Source organism: Herpailurus yagouaroundi, unplaced genomic scaffold (genome assembly GCF_014898765.1).
Source record: "Herpailurus yagouaroundi ecotype Mexico unplaced genomic scaffold, PumYag 437, whole genome shotgun sequence".
Taxonomy (NCBI): Eukaryota; Metazoa; Chordata; class Mammalia; order Carnivora; family Felidae; genus Herpailurus; species Herpailurus yagouaroundi.
In genome coordinates this window covers 68143-88660 of record NW_024412654.1, presented here as the reverse complement: position 1 = coordinate 88660, position 20518 = coordinate 68143, and the positions used below count along the sequence as shown (strand labels likewise).

Genomic DNA, 20518 nt, shown 5'->3' with positions numbered 1-20518 from the left:
TAGGATCATGTAATTTGTTGAATTACATTTGAATTTAATTCAATAATGTAGATTTACATTTTAGGTTCCACTGACTTTTTAAAATTAAAAATAATTTTTTTTAATGTTTATTTATTTTTGAGACAGAGAGAGACAGAGCATGAACAGGGAGGGTCAGAGAGAGGGAGACACAGAATCTGAAGCAGGCTCCAGGCTCTGAGCTGTCAGCACAGAGCCCGACGCGGGGCTTGAACTCACAGACTGTGAGATCATGACCTGAGCCGAAGTCGGAAGCTCAACCGACTGAGCCACCCAGGCGCCCCTCCATTGACTTTTTAATTCATTGGAGAGCAATCAGGAATATTTTCATTGAGCATCTAGTGGGTCCTAGAGAAAAAGACTAAGATTGCACTAACAGCAAGATTTCACTGTAAATGCGAGGGTATGCTGTAGCAAATCCCTAATTCCCCCTGTGTTCACCCATATCAGGGATGCTCCAGCCTCACTATGCAGTTGACTCTTGAACACGTGGGGTTAGGGACACCAGCCACATGCAGTTGAAAATCCATGTATGAGCTTTTGATGAGGGAAACAAAGGCAAGAGAAATGTAGCATAAATTAAATCTCCTTACAGCTTGCAGCCCAATGACAGACACCTGAAATACGCGGAGCGTCACCTTCCTCGAGGAACTCATGGCTGCCTTACTTCCTCAATGTTCTTGTTTTATCAAAGACTAAAAGTAACCTCATCTTAACAGCAGCTCGCCCCTCAAGGTCCCGAAAGCCTTGCTTCCAAATTCCGTAGAGTCTTACGCTATCCCTAACCCTCACTTAAAAGTATATAATCAGTCACTCCTCACAACCCCAGTGCAACTTTCTGTCCATGGGTCCTGTCCTGTGCTTTAATAAAACCACCTTTTTGCACCAAAGACGTCTCAAGAATTCTTTCTTGGCTGTTTGCTCAAGAACCCCATCACTTCAACTTCCCCAAATCTTAATTACTAATAAGCTACTGTTGGCCAGAAGCCTTCCTGATGACATAGCTAATTAACATATATTTTATATGTTATTTGTATTTTATATTGTATTCTTAGAAGTATTATTTAAAATTTTTTTTCAATGTTTTTAAATTTATTTTATTTATTTTTGGGACAGAGAGAGACAGAGCATGAACGGGGGAGGGGCAGAGAGAGAGGAAGACACAGAATCGGAAACAGGCTCCAGGCTCCGAGCCATCAGCCCAGAGCTTGACGCGGGGCTCGAACTCACGGACCGCGAGATCGTGGCCTGGCTGAAGTCGGACGCTTAACCGACTGCGCCACACAGGTGCCCCTTAGAAGTATTATTAAGAAAATCATATGGAAGAGAAAATATATTTAAGGTACTGTATTTGCTTTTTTAAAATCCAGGTATAAATGGACTTGTATAGTTATTTGTTTCTTTATTTGAGAGAGAGAGAGAGAGAGAGAGAGAGAGAGAGAGAGAAGAGAGAGAGCACACGTGAGTGGGGAAGGAGGACGGGGGAGAGATAAAATCTTAAGCAAGGTTTATGCTCACCTCGGAGCCCATGCTGGGCTACATCCCACCACCCCGGAATCATGACCTGGGCCGAAATCAAGAGTTCGCTGCTCAACTGACCTAGCCACTCAGGTGCCTTTAGACCCTGTAATTTACCCCCTTTTGTTCAAAGGTCATCTGTACTTGGTCGGTCAGGACTGCTTCCTACAACCCTGTTGTTTTCTCTTCCCATTCCTTGAAAAGAACCTTAAAAATAGAAATATAGACTCTTCCTTTTATAAAAAATAAAAAACGTGGTAAGTAAAAAGAAGGAAATTAAAACGCCTAATAAAAATAATGAAGTAGAATAATAATTCTATGCCTACGTTCAAGCAGAGTTTAACAACGTGGCCTATATCATTCTATGCTTGTACCTTTCAAATCGGCTCATCTCACTCAAACTGTCTTGTAACACCCCTTTTTTATTGTACAATGTATCATGACAGGGTCAGGCCGATATACATTCTTCTGCAGCAGAATTACTAATAACCTTCCAGGAGCCCGTTCTCTTTCTGAAGTGTGATTTGTTTAGCAAATCTTTCACCAGACACTTGGGTTGTTTCCAGATTTTCACTTGATCAAACGCTGAAATGTTTATGTTCCCGCCAAAGTCTTTTGCATAAGCTTTTAAGCTTTGGCGTCAGAGAATCTTAGATGACCCGCCCGGGGCCATCCTAGGTCGGAAGATCTCTGGGCTGAGGTCGGCCGGAGATCCGGGGTCGGAGGCGCAAGGGGCTGTCCCCGGTGGCCGCTCTAGGAGCCCGGCTACAGGAGTCCCCCACTGCGCCGCAGACCCCGCACCCTCCACAGGGACCCCTGTCTCGACCTCATCTCCTGGGGGGGGTCTGGATTTGAAAGGCGCCCTCCTCCAGCAGGGGTCAGGGTGGGGATGCGGGAGGGGAATGTCTGCCCCAAGAACTGCGCCCTCAGCTGGGCTTTGGCTTCGCCACGGGGTGCCTGGTGGGGGGGTCAGTCAAAGGTCACAGCTTTCTCCTGCTCCCGCCGCAGGGGCACGAGGGTCCTGGCGCCTTTCCCTACACCGCCGAGCAGGGCTGTCTCTACAGCCCACGACCCCCAAGACCCTGGTCCCGCTCCTTCCTGCGTCTGAGGACGCGCAGAGCCAGGCTTCACTGCCCCTGTGATCCCCCAGAAAGTCCTGGTTCTTCCAGAACGCCCAAGGCCTCCAGAACTTGTCGGCGCCCCCCTCCCCCAACCGAGAACCCGCACAAACTCAGGGGAGACCTCCTTCACGCAGGGGCGCAGGCCCAGAGGCCCGGGGTCGTCGGGCGGAGCCCTCGCGCGGATTGGCCGCGGCCTCGATACTTTGTCGCAGCCGCGCCTTCCGCGGACCTGTGGGCAGAGCACGTGCGCTGGAGCGGAAGTGGGGCGCGGGCGGCCGGGCGCGGTGAGTCCCGGCGGAGGGGCGGGCGGGCGGCCTGCCCGAGTGGGGGGTGGGCGCTGCGCCGGCCCTGCGGCGCCGAGAGTGGGGGCGCTGGGCAGCAATCGCGGCCTTTGCGGGGGAGCAGCACGCCCCGAAAGGTACGGGGTGGGGGTGCGGCCTCAGCCAGGCTTCGGGGAGGGTGCCCAGGTCTGGGCACCTGGCAGAGCCACAGCCCCCCGGGTCCCCTCCATCCCTGCCCGGGGCCGGGTCCCCTCAGTGTCCCCTGGAGGTACCCCCCAGGAAGACACTTTGTTCTTGAAGCCCGAGGTCCCGCCTGCAGGAGCCTGGCCCCTACCCCCCCGTCCTCCCCCCCCCCCCCCCGCCGGGGGGGGGGGGGGGGCCCGGGCGGGGGTTTGCGCCGGAAGAACCTGGGGTCTTGAGAGGAGCCCTCCCCTTACCGTCCCTGCCGAAGCCCCGGAGCCTCGGCTCCCTGGGGGGACGTGGGATCTGAGGCCTACTGCCCTTCGCGATGGGGAGAAACACTGGGCTCCAAGGTAGGATCTGGTGAAGCCTGAAGCCGTGGCGTAGAGCTCTTCCCCCTAGTGGGCGGCCCCAGGCGCGAGGAGGACCCAAGAGGCGGTGCTGGGCCGAAAGAACTAGAAACTGCTGCTAGACCCTCCTTCAGGGAGGGCGCACACAGGCCTGTTGGCTGCAGTTCTGGGCACGCATGTCGTCACCACATTTGTGGAAAGCGGTTTGGTAGCATCTACAGAAAACACAGCTGCCACATAGCACTCCCCTTTAACCTTGCTTACGTGAGTCTGTTCAGTAGAAGAGTAATCCTGAGCCCAAGGTATTAGGGTTGTCATGCTGCCTAAGTGTCCAGGAGTGGAGAGATGTGGAAAGAAGCCTGGCCCCTACCGTCGTGGGCCACTTGACAGGACCGTTCATATGGACCAGGAGATTAATCACGAGCAATCTGTCTCTGTTGGTAAAACTGCTGTATGTATATGGAGATTTTTATAAAAAAGAAAATTCACAAAGCCTTCCGATCCAACTTGCCATAGCTTACCTGTGTGTGGGGGGGGTGGGGGGGGCGACGGGGGGAGGTTGCGGAGTAGATGGACTGGGCACAGGGAGGCCTTGCAGATGTTCGCTCCTTTGTGTATATGTTTAACGTGTGGGATTAGGACAATCTTTAAAACTTTGTGTTTTTCAAATATGTTGGCTTTTTTTTTGTTGTTTTCAAAATCAAAATAAAAAGCAGATGGTGCTAGTCCTGCCTCTGGAAGGTCCCATGGCTCCTCTTTGTAGAGTGCAAGCAGTGTCTGCCCAGCCCCTGGCCCGGGGTACCTCCTTACTGCTTCAAGAGGCCTTGGCATCCATTGCACAGATACGGGGGAACTCTAATGACCCCAACACACATGGTCCGTGCCCTGATTGAGGTCAGAAACGGAGGGGGAAAAAAGCCCCACCATTACCTTGTGTGTATAAGAAAGCGGGGGAGGGGCACCTCGGGGGCTCAGTCGGTTGAGTGTCTGACTTCAGGTCATGATCCCAGGATTGTGGGATCCAGCCCTGTGTCGGGCTCTGTGCTGTGTGGAGCCTGCTTGGGATTCTCTCTCTCTGCCCCTTTCCCGTGCTCATACATGTGGTCTCTCTCCCTCCCTCTCTGAAATAAAAGTCAAGAGAAAATGAAGAATGTGGGGGACACAGAGAGGAGGAGATAGGAGAAGACCAGGGTGGGGCCTGTGGACAGGACACAGACAGAAGGTTCACGGGCATGAGATGCGCCATCGCAGTGACAGTACCTAGTGCACAGCAGAGGACTAAAGAAAGGAAACTAGCCGGCATGTGACACCCCTCTGCCCTCCCCTGGGGAGCTCTCACAACCATGTTAAAAATGCCGGTGGCTAGCGGGGCCTCGCAGAGTTGAGGATTGAGGTGCGGCCGGCATGTGGCCATCATGATGACTGTTGTGTTGTTCGCAGAGGGGCCGACCCAACGTGGGATGCAGAGCTTCCTGAAGCTGCTGAGGGAGAGTGGGGGCGCTGGGCCACCCCCGGCGGAGCTGGTGACTCTTGCAGGCAGGCTGTGCCGAGACCTCCAGGATGACCCCGCCCAGGCGCAGCCCTTGGTCACAGCCGTGTTGGACAGTCAGCTCCGCCTGCACCTCTTGGACAATGCGGACGTGGCCTTCGTGTGTGCCCGGGTGCTGGCCCAGCAAGAGCAGCACCAGGCTGCCTGCCGGGTGCTGGAGGTAGGATGGATCAGTGAGGGGGGCGCAGACAGGTTCAGTGGCCACCACCGTCCCGAACACAACGGAGATGTGGGGAGACTTCTTTATAAACGGAGCCAGGAGGGTCCACTCTGCCTCACAGATTCTAGCTACCTTGTGATCTGAGGCAACACTGTCCCTTTATGAGGTCCATTCTGAGTGGTGGCCCTGGCTCGGGGAGCGGGGCTCCCAGGTGGTGAGACGGTCAAACAGAGCCAGGCTTTCGATCCTTGAGCCACAGGTCTGCAGTCGAGAACGCAAACCGAAAGTATCGTTGTCACTCCTCTGGTGATACTTGGATGCTGACTCATTTGGCATTGATGTGACCTGACCTGCACCGAGGTGAAGCCATTTATGGTCTGTAGCCCCTTAATGTGACCGTGGTGCATTCCGCTGCCTAAATACCGGTATGTTTGATTCTAACGTGCTGCCTGCCGCAGATGACACTGGGGTGGTGCATATTACGGAGCATATGCCTGTGTTACTCCCTAAGATCTGAGACGTTCTGAATTCCAAAGTACATCTGGCTCGAAGGGCTTCGTGTGAGGGATTTGGAGGCACCCTTTTCCCTCTTTCACCCCCAGATACAGTTCATGCCTGGTTCATGCTGCGTTTACCTTGGAAATCCTCACTTCTTTCCAGTTCTTTCCGTTTCCACTCCGTCTGCCACAGGCTGTGTGGGGGTCCTCCTGGTTGCTCCCCTAATGTCCCCTCCTGTCCCCTTGATTTGCTCCTGTAGCAGCCACAGGGAGTTTGAAAACTGCAGATGGGCCATGGTCTGCAGGAGTCTGCAGGCGGCTCAGGAGCCTGCCATCTGAGACTGCCTGCTTTTTAGTCTCTCTTTTGGACTCTCCCCCTGCTTCCTTCGTGTAGCCATGCTGCTTCCTGCTGTCCCTACAACTCCTGAGATCTTTCTGTGTCTCAGGACCTTTGCATGTGTTCTCGCCTGTGCCAGAGGCCGGAGCCTGGCTCTTTGTGTGCCTGGTGTCTTTCTTCTTCTCTGGTTTCTGCTGTAGATGTCACCCTGTCTAAGCAGTGCCCACTTTATTCTCCAGTGGAGAATCTTGTTCACCCTATAGCTCCTTCCTCAGTTCCTAATTAGAAAAATTATTTGTTGGTATTCATTTTGTCTGCCTTCCCTTGCTGCACTGCAGGCCCCATAAGAGAGGGGCTGCCTTGGTTCTGCTTGTTAAAGGATCCACGGCACGGAACATGGGGCTCAGTTTTTCCAAATCTGTCAAAATGGATCCGGTAAACAAACAAGGGAAAACACAGAGTTGTAATAATGTCTGTTAAGGCATTTCAATGGTGAAATGTGTGAGTGACACCAGTAGTGAAAAACTCCCACTAGAGGGATTATAAACACAGTCTGGATGGTCCAGAAATGTCTCTGAGAAGGTGACGTATAGCTGAGACCTGAGAGAGAGGATGGGGACACCACACCAAGAAAGGATGTTTCCTGCCCAGGGCCACATCCTGCAGGTAGCAAGTTTCCCATATACATTCCCGGACGGCTGTGCCCTCGGCCAGTGAAAGTCACAGCCCAGAAAAATGGGCTTTTCTGATGCTGTGGAGAGAAAGCTAAATGATTGTCAGCACCTCCCTTGCCAAGATGGTCCTGAGGACATTGGAGTTCAATGCAAGAACCCCACACACTGACTACAGCAGCTGGGTTCTGGGGGAGGCCAGCCGCAGGTATCCTTGGCCATCTCCAGAGTCTGGTTATGTGATCAAGTCCCACTGGGTTAGTGAGCTGTCACGGGGCACGGACCAGGACTTCACCCCACTTGACTCAGAATGTACTCGCTGGGCGCCGGAGGGGCCAGCTCTGCTGGGTGGAAGAGAAAGGTCTTTCATGCAAGATGTGGGTCAAGCCTTGGAATCCCCATGTGGTTCTAACTGTGGCTCTGCCTCTTGCGTGTTGTGTGGCCCCAGGCCAGGCATTTGTGTTCTCCTTGCTTCCTGCTCTTCCTCCGTAAGCAGTGACTGAGAGCTGTGTTCACCTCATGTGTTGTGTGGGAGGGTTGAAGGGCTGAAATGACCTGAATGGCTGGCTGGGCCACCAGGGACAGGCCTGCTGGTGACTGGAGTGCTGGGTTCATGCCCTCGTCGCTTGGCACATCAACAGGCAGCTCTTCTCAGGGGTCAGGTGGGGTCGGATGGCAGTGCTCCAGGCAGGGCGAGGGCAGCCAGGTCTCAGCAGGCCTTTCTCGGCAGGGTTGCCGTGTGCCCGGAGGCAGCCAGGAGCTGGTCCAGCTCTGGAACGACATTCACTACCATCTGGTCATGAAGCGGCTGGGCGTGGCTGTGCTGACCCCAGTGCAGAAGTTCCGCTGCAGAAAGAGGTATAGTGCTGGTCTGTCTTTGTGCTTATTCCCTAGGACTCCCGAGGGCTGTGCCTTCTAAAACCACAGGCGGGCCGAGGTGAAATAGAGGCGGGGAGATAAATGCAGAAGTCAGAGGAAGCGGTAGTAGTCAAAAGATCATAGGCTCTACGTCAGCCATTGTGCCCCACACTGAGCCGCACTCTCCACCTACCTGCGCGGCTGGGGGAGGGGTGCATTCCCATTTATGCTTGCAGGGTAAGGAGAGGGAGCCTTTTCCAGGACCCAGGCAGAGAGTTCTAGCTGCGGCAGGAGACGCTGCCTTCTGGTGAGGGCTCTGCAGAGAAGGGGGCAGCAGGTGGGCACCCTGACCTTACTCGCTTCCTCTCCTCTTCTTCTCCCTTGGGAAATTTCCAGCACCTGTGTCGTAGGTCATCTGATTCTCGCAGACAGGCTCTGCAGGTGCCGTGGCCTGGGTCTCAGTGCCATCCCTTAGGGCTGCAGGACATTTTAAGGAGAATAAAGAGGAGAGTGATGCAAGCATTAGAGGAGATACGTGTGGTGCTTACAAGATTGCCTGGCACGTGAGAGATGCTGGGCCCATCCTCAGCACCAAGTAAACATTACAAGTGCTAATTATTATGATTATTACTGTCCTCACCATTCACAGATGAGGAAACTGAGGCACAGAAAGGTCAGCAACTTGCCCAGGGTTACACATGAGAGAGATGCAAAGCTAGGCTTCCAGGAGAGACACTGAGGCTGCACAGCCTTTGTTCTTCATCTTGCGTGTTCCTCTCTGACCAGGAGGAGCTGCAGATCTCGCTCTGAGCTCCTGCCAGCCCAAGTGACAGGGGGTTCCTGTCCCACAGGGCCTGGTTACTGGCCTGAAGAAGAGATGGATTCCTTCTGGATCAGAGAGAATTATTTTCCCAGTGCCCACAAAAGAGTGAGATATGCCCTCAAAACCCAGCAGTTAATCAGCCTTGGGGTGTTCAGGAAAGCAGTCATGTCCCTCCATATAGGTGCTAATGGCCTGCCAGAGTCCAGTGCAATGAAGTAAATGATTTGGGGATCAGTATGCAGTATTTGGAAGGGGTCCCTGATTGCTGGGTGCTATTGGAGGTGCTGGGGGTAATGCTTGGGCCCTCCTCTCCTGGGCTGACATTGGGTATGGACAATGGGTGGTAGATGAGGAAACACCGTGGATTCCATAATCAGAGTGGGGAGTACTAGACAGAGAATGTGCTCAGTAGAGGACTATCCTGCCTTTGTTCTTTGCTGTGGGTTGGAGGTTGCAGGCAGGCTCACCTAAGCCTTGGCTTGGAGGCCTGAGCTCTGGGAGAGCAATCCCTAGATGTGTAAGGAGGGGATGATATTGGGGTTACAGCCATCATGGTTGGTACGCTGCCTAAGTGTGGCAGGGTCTCCTAAAGGTGGTTAGTACAGGAGCAGGGGCAAGAGGTTCTTGGGAATCTTTGGGAGTGATTGTAGAAAGGGTTGTGTCAGGGCAGATTTCGGAGGATTTGCTGACGAGTGAGATGTGTTGGAGGAGGTAAAGAGAATAAAGCTGGACTCCAGGGCTCTTGGTCTGATTGACTGGAACATGATGGTTTCTCACTGAGATGCACAGAACTGGGGGAAGATCCGAGAGCAAAGGATCGAGCTCCATTTGGGATGTGGTATGTGTGGGATGCATTTTTGACATCCACGGTGATTTGTTCATTTGGTGTTTGGGTACCTTGGGTGTTCCCCACAGGTAGTATTTGTTTATACATCACTTTTTCCTTTTGGAAAAACTCGTGTATATACACCGTAAAGAGTAGCATAGCCCACCTTAATATCTTCATCATCCACTTTCAGTAGTTACCAGCCATTGGTCAGCTGTGGCATCTCAGTGAGCGGTAGTGGAAACCCTGGTGACACCCCTCTGAGGTTGTGCCGTGAAATGCGGGCCCCTCCCTTCTTCAGGGGATGGACGCTTGGGACTCTGCAGCTTAGAGAGGAGAGCAGCCAGTGAGATGAGAGGATGTCTGGGGGTGCAGTGTTTGAGAGCACACGAGGTGCATCCAGGAGAAGGGGTGTCTGTAACCACCACTTCACTGTCTTTATCCAGAAACCCACCACCCCTCTCCCTCTGCCCTGATGGCCTGAAGAGCCGAAACTTTCCCAGAGAGGTTCGCCGGAAGCTGCACGACTTTGCCTCGAGCGTGAGCACCAACCCCAGCAAGGCCGAGCGGGTAAGAACCCAGGAGATCGAGGCTCGACAGCCCCCCGTTTAGCCTACCCCCCCCCCCCCCCCCCGACCTTAGGTGACGCCACCACTCTTAGATGACTCACACCTTTACCCTCTCCTCCTCCGGACCTCCCCAGTGGCCCGTCTGCCAGGATGCTGGGGGCTTCCGCCTCTCTCAGAACTTTCCTGGAGACGGGAGCTCATTGGCTGGCAGCTCGTGACCATCCAACGTGCACTCGTGGAGGGTCTAGTTTTCAAACGTGGGGTCATCATATCCCCACTGCTGTCGTGGAGCTTCCAGCCTGAGGGAGGCAGGTATTTGCGGAGCTCAGGGCCAGCAGGGCGCCATCCTCAACGTAGCCCCGGGAAACTGGAGGGACGGAGTGGAGTGGGGTGAGGTTGCTAGGGGTAAAGAGGCTAGATACGACCAGTGGGAGTTTCCCGGTGCTCCAAAATCCCGGCCTGTTCTCTCCGCCCACTTCTCTGCTCTGTCCAATCGGCAGGGCGCTCCCGTGTTAGCCCCACCTACTTTCTCCCCTCCTCTTCTAGAGCTTGTCCAATCAAAAGGGCACTCCTGGTGCTTGCTCCGCCCACCATGTTACCTGTCCAATCAGTAGTGCTCTCCCAGTGATCACCGCGCCGGCCGCGTAGACTGGGTTCTCCCGAGCGCCGAGCGGTGGACGCAAGAAGAGTTGCTCTGCGGGGTCCTGGGTCACAGGCGTTGGTCACGGGCCGTCGCTGCCCCCTGCTTCGGAAGGCTCCGGCCCGGCAGGCCTTGTCCAAGCCCTCCGCGTTTCTGGGTTATCGTTGGCGGGGCCGCCGTTGCGGCGCCAGCGGCGAACGAGGCCGGGCTGCCGGACGTGCTGGCGGCGCAGATGGCCTGGCTCGGGCCTCCTGCTCTGAGGCGGCTCAGCTTCTCTGCTGCCGCTCTCCGAGAGTGAGGCCGGGCTCCGGCTCGCCGCCTCGGTGAAAGCGTTGTCGGGTCGCCCTTGTGCACGCCGCTGCTCCGGGGACGGTGGAGGGCCTAGAGGTTGTGCTGTTTTGGGGCAGGAGAACCTGGCCTTGGAGACGAGCCTGACCGTAGAGCAAGTGTACAACTGGTTTGCCAATTACCGGCGGCGCCAGAGGGCCCTTCTCCAGCGCCTGGAGCCAGCGCCGGAGGACACAGTAGAGGACCCCAGTGTGAGGGAGAGGGGTCCGGACCGCCCCCAGCCCTCAGACCACCCCCACCTTGGCTCTGGGTGTGTGGACAGGCCTCAGTGGCCAGGTGAGTGGTTCCAGGGCTCCCCCCTTCCTCGTGGTTGGGGGCACCCTTTGTTTAGGGTGAAGCCTAGTTAGGTTCGCTCTGGTTATAGGGACAGCACCTTCACTCCCAGTCTGCGCTTTGAGGACGTCACCTTGTGGTTAGTGAGATCCCTGAGGGTGAGGGTCAGGATGCCCCTAAGTGGGGCCTGCCACAGGTGTTTTGCATTTAGAGATTATGGTGCGTCCAGGGCCAGGAGTCGAGAAGACTTGGGAAGTGAGCCAGCCACCATGATGTAGGGGTTCATGGGTTTGTAATTATGGATCGGTTTCAGACAAAAGACATTTAAGGGACAAAGGATATTGCATTGAGTCAGTGGTTGACCCCTTTTTTTCAGCCAGTAGGGCTGCTCTTAACCTGCTGGGAAGGAGGCTGGGACTGGGAGCATCAACAAGTCTCCTTCCTGTCTGATTGGCTTTCAGCAGGACAGGAGGAAAATGAGCCTGCACAATCCAGAGAGACCGCCCAAGGGCCGTGGGAGTCGCTGGCCCTGGCCCCGGACTTTTCTGGAGATGAGACTATGCCAAAGCCATTGCCTCCCAGGTACTGCCATCCCATGGGACCATGGGACCATCACCCTATCGAGTTTCCCCATCCTGGGTGGGTGACCAGGCCTGGAGCAGGCATGTGAATCCTGGGGCCAGCAGTGGGACCAGGTCAGTGACTGCAGATTCTGCCATTCTGGTATGGGAGAGCCACTGGTAAGGAAACCATGCATGTCAGGGACCCCACACTTGCGCCCTGGAGCCGGGCTCCAGCCTGACTTCATGTGTGTACTGGAGAATGAGGAAAACGGATTTGGAAAGAAAAACATGCAGACTTATTCCTAAAGGTGAACCCTAGCTCTTGTTTCATTTTCTTTCTAGTATTTTTGTACTGTTTGCATTTCACTGAGTCAGTAACAGCTAACGTTTCTTGAGTTCCTCCTGCGTACTAGGCACTGTCCAAGCACTCTCCCTCACCTGGGACGAGGCGTGAACCTGATGTAAGCATAAGGAAAGTGCCAGCCATCAGCAGGACTAGGTCTGAGTGAGGGGCCAGGTCCCATCTTGTGTAACCATCAAAATATGGACACTTTCCATTTCCCACGTGACATCAGCATCTCTCATGCCACTGTCTGTGCCTGGCCCTTCACATGCAGGCTGGCACTGCCCAGGTGTGTGAACTTAGGCAGGTTCCTGTGACCTCTCAGTGCCGTGCTTTTCTCATCTGCGAAATGGAGAGGGCATGCCGTGCAGGTTATTGCAGAGATTATGGGGTGTGTTGCGGGGAGTGGTAACATAAACCCAGGAGGACCATCTTAGACATAGTGAGTGTTTGTGCCGCATGGAGTCTGATTGTTATTGACTGCTGCCCGGTAATTCCTGTAAGGTCAACCATCATTATCCACTCAACTCTTAGGTTCTTCCTAATCATATCTTGCTTTCATCGTTGTGGAATAGTGCTTTATTGAAGTTCCTTTTGAAGAAACTGCTAATGTATCTTAGGTTTCCAGTAATGTTTGTTTGTTTGTTTTTTAGAGAGAGCATGGGCAGGGAGAGGGATGGGGGAAGGACAAGAATGAGTCAGTGAGTGACAGAGAGAGAGAGAGAGAGAGAGAGAGAGAGAGGGAGGCGGGGAGAGAGATCGAGTGTGGGGGAGGGGCAGAGAGAGAGGGAGACAGAGGATCCCAAGCAGGAAGCAGGCTCCTCGCTGACAGTTTAGATGCAGGGTTCGATGAACCACGAAATCGTGACCTGAGCTGAAGTCAGATGTTTAACTGACTGAGCCACCCAGGTGTCAAGAGACATTGAGAACCCCAAGCAGGCTCCACGCTCAGCACGGAGCCCAATGCCGGACTGGATCCCATGACCCTGGGATCCTGACCTGAGCTGAAATATAGGGTCGGACAACCAAAGGACTGATCCACCCAGGTGCTGCAGTCATAGTATTTTTTAAGTGTTCTAGAACCCTAGCAGCTACATGTAGAACAGTGAAGGCAGTGTAATTAGGGACGTGGTGGGCCTCACAGCCATCAGTGGCTGGGTCGAGTCGGGAACCTGGATTCCCAAACTGGGCTGGAGTCTCCTCCTGGGAGTCTCTGCCCTCCAAGGGATGGTGTTTGCTGTCTTCCCCAGGTCTCTGCAGGGTGGTGAGATGTACCAGGAGGGGCCTGGCCACGATCCTGTCACTCTCCCTGCCATCTGCCCAGGCCCTGGCGTCTGTCCACTGGCTGCTGGCAGTGACATGCTAGACCCTTCTCTGGCTACCCCTGAGTCATGGCTGATGTCTCTCGCACTGGCGTCCTCCAGGGAAGTTTCCTTCCAGACCGGGCATCTGGTTCACGGGCCTGGGTTGGACTTCATGATGCGCCCTGCAGATGCAGCTGTGGCTGTGTCCGTTACTGCTCTGGGTGAGCCCGGCTCCACAGGTGGGTCCATTCCAGGCCACACTCTTCTGCACAAGATGCCACAAGTACTTGGGTCTCATTTGAGGGGTTGTGGGAAGGGCCAATACTCTCCTACTTTTCTAGTTTGCAAAATAAAATGTGCATATGACTAATAGTAAGACAGTGAGGAAAGAGTTAAAACTAATTAGACATCTGCCACCCTGCATTCCCCATTCTAGTCCACCTAACTTACGTGTCAACGCTTGCTGCAACAGCAGATGGTCGAGCTTATTGGACCTTCTACAGCATCTCATGATTGAAATATCACTTCTTTAGTTTCTTCTTAGTTGTTATCTAAAGAGTACGTATTTACATATTGTTTAGTCTACCAAATACAAAAGCATCTTGTGACATCTCACCTTGTAAGGAAGATATTGGCACCATCAATTTGCCTGTCACCTAAATTTCTTAGTCTTCTATGGGTACATCCATATTTCCTGGAGTTTGTAATTCCCTTTCTTTTTTCTTACATTACCTGTTTTTATCACATTCTTAACTTCTTCCAGCTTTCCGAGTGTCTCCTCTGAAGACTTATGGCTGGAGCCCTCCTTCCTGTTTCCATCCCAGTGACGTTTCCCTAGACCTGGTGTGGGGTCACCATCCCGAGTGCTCCTCTCATTGTCTCCTTGGGTTTGCATCGGTGTTTCCTGAATTGCAGGTCTTGTTCTTTCTTCCTTGACTTCTTTGTTATGTTTGAGAACATCTTCAATTAATTGGGCAAGAAAGGGTACTTGCAAGATAAATTTTCTGAGTCCTTACATGTTGTGAAATTGTCTTTAATCTGCCTTCACATTTGATTAACAGTTTGTCAGGGAAGGAGTTTTGAGTTTAAATATTCCTCCTCCCTTAGATATTTACAGATATATTTATATCATTGTTTTTAGCATCTGATGTTGGTGATTTCATTTTATTTTCTTCTTTGCAACGTATCGTTCCTTTCTTGGAGTTTTGTTTTTTAAGTCTGGGTGTTCTGAAATTTCACAATGATGGTCTTAGGTTTGAGTCTTTTTAATTCACTTATCTGTTAAGCCTTTCAATTTAGAGAAGATAATGTCTTCTTTAAGGTTTGGCTATTTTTTGGACAATGTTCTTTGATAATTTATCCCCTCCACATTCTCAGTTCTCTTTAGAGCACAAATCTTATTCTGATGTTGGAAATCCTGGACCAGTCTCCCAAATGTTTACCTTTTTTCTTGCATTTCTTTTCTTTCTCATCGTACGTGCTTTGGAGGTGTTAAACTCTGTCTTTCAGTATTCCATTTTGACAGGTAGGCATTAAGAGAATTCCAGGCTCTTTTTTTATTTGAATTTTCCCTTCTTCATGCATTCTATTACTTTTTATAGATGCAGTGTCTTTGATTTTTCTGAGTATTCTCAATAGAAGTTTCAAAAATATGTTTTGTTGTCTGAAGGCAGGAATATTGGGGCTGTGGATTCTGGCCCTTCCTTGGATAGGGAAGGAGGAAGGGTCAGAAAGAGGAGAGGCCCTGGAGACTCATTGCTCTGTAGGCAGCTTTTCAGTTTGATCATATCGGTCCCTCATTTCTTGCTGTCCATGTTTTTTTTCCACTGTCAGAGACCTACGTTTGCCTGTCCAAATTTACCAACAAGGCTGGAGTGGGGCAGTCACTGGCCAACTTCACACTGGGACGAGGGGAGCTGGTCTTCACACCAGGTCCAGCACATGTGAGGGGTGATGTTCTCTAGGAACTGGTGAGCCTCCCTGCTGACTGCCTGAGCACCAGGATGTTACCCTGCTCTCCCTTACTGCTCCCTCCCTTCCAACCTCCTTAGGGTTCTCAGGACCTGACCTATACCCCACCTTCCTTTCGGATGCCCTACCAACATAGGATGTACTTGTGCCCTGGGTCTGCAGACTGTGGACATCTCCCTTCCACTAATTATCCCTCCCCTGACTCTCCCTTTGTTCTGGGCTTTTAGCTTATTACTTGTTTTTCTCTTGGAGGAAGAAGATCTAACCCAGTGATCTTTTATGTTTGAATCAGAAATGCTCAAATCAGCACTTAAACTGTATTTAATGTATCTCAGAGTACTTTTAAAGTTCCACAGAAAAGAGGAAACAGTGGAAAGTGGAGGTAAAATCACACAGACACCAGATTGTCAGGAAAGTTCCTTTGGTTTGAGATTGTCTGGGCAGCTGGCTGGCGGGTTGGGTCGTCGCTCTGGCAGACAAGACAAAGGACTGTGAGCCCCGCCTGGCTGGCCTGTTGTTCTGAGTCGGGGATCAGGGATTCCGATGCTAGGTTTACCACCTGGTAGACTCAGGGAAGACACGCACCTTCCTCCTTCCTTCCCTTTGCTCCAGAACGTTTGTTGACCCAGAATCGATCAGATTCACCATGGCTTATCTTGAATGATACATGGAGGTACTCTCTTCAATGTAGCGAGAAGGAGCCAGGTGAGGTCGTGACACCTTGCACCTCATTGAAATCATGGTGAAACCTCAGGTAAAAGGTGAAAATCAAAAAAGCTAAGGGCTGGTGGCTCAGCCTTGGATGGACCAGCACGAGATAAACTGAGAAGTGGACTGCCCATTCCCTGTCCTCATGCAGCAGGGGTGTGCGGGGGGCAGATTTGGATGCTGAATCTTTGGCATTGGGGGCTGGCACGAAGTCTGGGTTAATTAAGCAGAACTTGAAGTCTGCAAAATTGGGCTTTGTCTTTGTTTCTGAAGCCTAAAAAGGCCATTGAGATCAACAGTCGTGACTGTTCCTTCCTCAGCAAGGGAGGCTGAGGCTCGAGGTCTGCCAGGTTGGATGCTGCTTCTCTCCACGGAGGTCTTGATTGTGCTGCCTGTGGGCTGTGTTCTCTTCTTCCAGCACTGGGTTGTGGAATTTGTTTCTGTGTAGGACTCGCTGACCCACCTGTTGGCAATCCGCAGAGCATGTACCTGGAGGAAGGTCCGGGCACTGGCGGTGGTCAAGAACAACAGGCTGGCGGCTTCCAGGTGACACAGCCCCCGCCACAGCCTCCTGAATTCATCCTGACCCAGAGGTGAGGCACGCAGAGCCATGGGGCTCAAGCAGCATTTTCTCCGGCCGTGGGTAAGGTATTGTCTGGTTTACATACAGACTTGTGACCTCAGATGTGCAGATTGAGTCCTTTCCTTATGGGTTTCTGGAAGAAAAACAACATTCTCCCCACCCTGCATCTACCAGAAGAAGAGGGTAGTTTTTCCCTGAGACAAAAGAACACCTAGAAATAGCAGAGCAGATACGAGGTCTGTGTTGTGGACAGTGCTCACGGTTTGTGTCTTCTCCAAGATCACCCTGGGCCCCAGCAGCCTCTTTTTGGGCATTTTCTTTTCCCTAGACAGAGGTTGTCTGAGTTTTTGAGCAGCATCAAGGTGGATTTTCTATTCCAAACCGTAGTTTCAGAGGTGCTTGGGAGAGCCATGAACAGCCTAGGTGCTGTGGATTTTGGCCGTGGGGCCCAGGACAAGAGGCCAGGAGAATCTAGCTGTAGAGAAGAGGATGGAAGAGTGTGAGACGTTGGGGGGTCCTTTGGTGGATCTATGATAGGGGTCACCAGGACCAGGTCCCCAGGGTTCACAGTCTCCCCAGTCTGGGAGCCGAAAGCCAGGTGCCCAGTACGGGCGGAACTACAGTGCCGTGTGTGAGGAAGAAGGGGAGCAGTTCTTTAAGTCACTAATTTTCTTGCTGAAACAGCAGATGGTGAGAAAATGCAGACTGTGCAGATGGACTCACTTTTTCACTCGTGACCAGGAACCGTGATGGAGAAAATGCCCCCACTGGGTACCTTTGTGGTTTGCTTGGTCTCCCCACTGGCTGTATCAGCCTTGGACTCCCAAGGCCCAGCCCATCATTGCTCTGACCTGATGACTTTGACTCCTTCTTTAAAAGCAAATTCACTGGGGCATAAGTGGTATTCATTAAAGCAACATGTTTAGATGGTACAGATGGTCGTTTTCTGAGTGCGACTTACGTCTCCACCACGAAGCTAGAACTGCTGAGCCGTACAGAGCACTCCCACCTGCTTCTAACCCTGACACCCCCAGGACCATGGATCTGCTTTCTTTATCTGCATTTGCTAGAATTCCATGTAAACAACATCTAAAATTTTAAATTTGGGTGGGGCGAGGGGTCTGGCGCCTTTCACTCGGCCTGAGTACTTTGAGATTTTCCCCCTGTTGCTGTGTGCATCAGCAATCCATTCCCCTTTATCTGTGAGTTCTGGTCCTTGGTGTGGCCGGACCATGGTTTTTTGATCCATCACCGGTTTGTAGTCATTGCTGAGTCCCTGGGTTGGGTTGCTTTGGACATACGTGTTTGCCTTCACGTCTCTGGGGTGTGTACACAGAATGGCTGCGTAGGTGTGCGTCTGCCAGTTTAGGGAACTACCAGACTGTTGTCCCGAGTGGCTGCACCCGTTATCTTCCCTGCTCTCCCAGCCTGGTCCTAATGGCCTCTTGTCTCCTTCACACCCCAGGCCTGCCCCTTCTTGACCCTTCCTTCGGGTGTCCGCTTGCCGGCCCTTCTCTGTGAGCCTGCCCTGAAGTGCTCTCTGGCTCACCCAAGCCCCCTACTTGAGGTGTCACACAAGCCTCTGTGGCACCTGCACACCGGAGGGCCCTATGAGAGGACAGTGTTCCTGAAGAGCATCCAGCACCTGGAAGGGCTGCTTATGTGCAGAGAGCGGTCAGGGCATGTAGTGACCTGGCGCCCCATTGATTCAGAGCTTGTCCTGACGTCATCTTTTTTCCAGCCCCCTGGAGTTGGCTCCGGACCCCTCTTTCTCCAGCCCTATGTCTGCTCTGGACCTGAGCCAGCCCTTGCCCTCCAGCCAGGTGAGACCCTACTACCAGGTACCATGGGTTTCCCTTTGAATTCTTGGATTCTCAGGTCATGCCTTTGGAGTGAATAAAGCAGACAAATGGAACGAGGGGTGGGCATGCCTCAAGGCTGGAGTCAATTGAATGGGAGCCGGGTGCCACGGGCTAGTGTTTCCCACTGAGGCCAGAGAGGGTGGGTCCCAGGGTAGGGGTGCCCGGGTGGGAAGGTGGAGCCAGGCAGAAGGTGCTTCTGTGCGTAACGCTGTGTTGGCTTTCCAGGTGCAGTGGCCCGATGGCCAGGCCTCTAGCGATGCCTTCTGGGGAGCCCGGATGCTCCTTGAGCTTTCAGGGGGCAGCCTGGGTTGAGAGAGATATCCTTTGGGGTATCCAGCCAGTGCCCTGGGGAGCAGATGTGGACATCCAGCCATTCAACACACGTTACAGAGCTTTATTCCGACTGAAAAAAGGACCCCAGAGTTCCTTAGGGGGTTCCAGTGAGAAGCATTGGGGGCCAGTTAGCCCCCTGCCATGTTTCATAGTTTGGTTGGCTGGCAACTCACTGTATTGGAGGAAGCAAAGCACTCGAGAATTCTGTTGAGCCCAGAAGTTAGAGGGGTCTGTTTCACTCAGGCAGCGAGAAATTGTGACCTCAAGCTCCTGGGCAGGTTCTGGGCAGGGAAGGCCTTTCCAGAGCAAGAGGAGAATGTTTTGCTGTAATGACGAGGCCACACTTTACCCAGATAAGTTGGTTAGTGGGGCATGGACACTGTTCTGACATATCTATATCTTGGGGGGCTTCTTCAGAGGGTTATGTGGTTGGGATGGCTCAGGCAAGATGCGACGGTACATTTCCCCCTGAGGTTGTAAATCATTTTGTTTGTAAAACAAATGTTCTGTTCTATTAAATTACAGTTTAATGTTCTGAACTCCCCCTTTTACTCTTTTCAAAACAATTTTTTAATGTTTATTTTATTTTTGAGACAGAGCATGAGTGGGGAGGGGCAGACACACACACACACACACACACACACACACACACACACACACACAATCCCAAGCAGGCTCCAGGCTCGGAGCTGTCAGCGCAGAGCCCGATGTGGGGCTCGAACTCATCAACCGTGACATCACAACCTGAGCCTAGTAGGACGCTCAACCAACTGAGCCACCCAGGCGCATCCCCCCCCCCCCGCCCCTTTTACTCTCTTAACTACATCTTGGACACCTGTCCCTTTCAGTCCCTGATGGGCACTTCATGGCATGAGTGAGCATTGATTGATGAATTAGTACCCTGTTGATCTGATTGTTTCTAATGTCTCTGTTTTATAAACAGTGTCACAGTGTCCCTTTGCCCTTTACCTGTTTTTTGTTGGAGAAAGGAATTTCCCCAGTGCTACAAGCTGCCATGTTCAAGCACACCGGGCCCAGAGGGGCCGACTGTGATGTGACTCTTGATGCATGTGACCCTTCTTTGCAGGGGTGACGTTGATACTCATAACTGTCACCTCCAGGGATAGGTCCTTGGTCCTTGCCTCTCCCATTGTGTCAGTTGACAGATATGTGCTGAGCAGTTTGTGTGATACAGCAGGGAGCAGAGTCCATTTCTTGCTGTCAGGCACCTCACGGGATAGACAGAAATAAGGAGCAATCGTGGGTAGTTGCATATCCCAGGATATGTGATGCATTAATGATGAGACACCCAGGGCTTCCCAAAGGGAGGCACCTGAGCTGAGACCACCTATGCTCCCTGCCCTCACCTTGACTCTGCAGACCTTCATTGCCAACACAGCACGTACCGAATGGCAGCAGCAGCAGCAGCAGCAGTAATGTTTCCACTCGGGGACATTCACTCGCATTCGCATTCGGTGTTCCCAGAACCTGCAGTCTTTCAGTTGTCAAAGATTTCTTTATTATGCAAGTCACAAACTTGTAAAAAGTTGCAAATGGAACACAAACGTTTCTGATGCCTGTCATTGCTCTACTTCTGTGTCGCCTTTACATACAGAATTCTACATTCCCATGAGGCAATCATCAAAAAGGAGATCAATACTGATACATTACCACCTTTTTCCAGACCCCATTAAAGTGCACTCGGTCGTCCCACTAACGCCCCAAATTACAAAAGAGCCATCACATAGCACATGCTGCGTGTACTCAGTGCATCGTTTCCTGGCCTGCAGCAGCCCCTGTTCCTCCCTTGACTTTTATGACTGACAGTTACT

General features: G+C 52.4%; 1 protein-coding gene across 6 annotated transcripts in view; it reads left to right on the top strand.

Moving 5' to 3' along the window:
* Positions 1-19225, top strand: part of ANHX (anomalous homeobox) — a 34613-nt gene extending 15388 nt beyond the window's left edge. The window contains exons 3-11 of one of the 6 annotated variants that reach the window (XR_005787071.1): positions 4909-5177; positions 7413-7540; positions 9636-9759; positions 10806-11022; positions 11481-11601; positions 13176-13468; positions 16389-16501; positions 18233-18314; positions 18579-18609. Coding sequence is in view for 5 of the 6 variants with exons in the window: in XM_040464132.1 (XP_040320066.1) it covers positions 4929-5177; positions 7413-7540; positions 9636-9759; positions 10806-11022; positions 11481-11601; positions 13176-13468; positions 16357-16501; positions 18233-18314; positions 18579-18665 (1446 nt within the window). In the remaining variant the exon portion in view is untranslated. Of the gene's footprint in view, positions 1-4908; positions 5178-7412; positions 7541-9635; positions 9760-10805; positions 11023-11480; positions 11602-13175; positions 13469-13992; positions 14145-15062; positions 15453-16356; positions 17424-18232; positions 18315-18578 lie in introns of those variants that run through there. The other 5 variants (XM_040464134.1, XM_040464132.1, XM_040464135.1 and 2 more) reach the window with 5 other exon arrangements.
* Positions 19226-20518: the final 1293 nt, after the last annotated feature.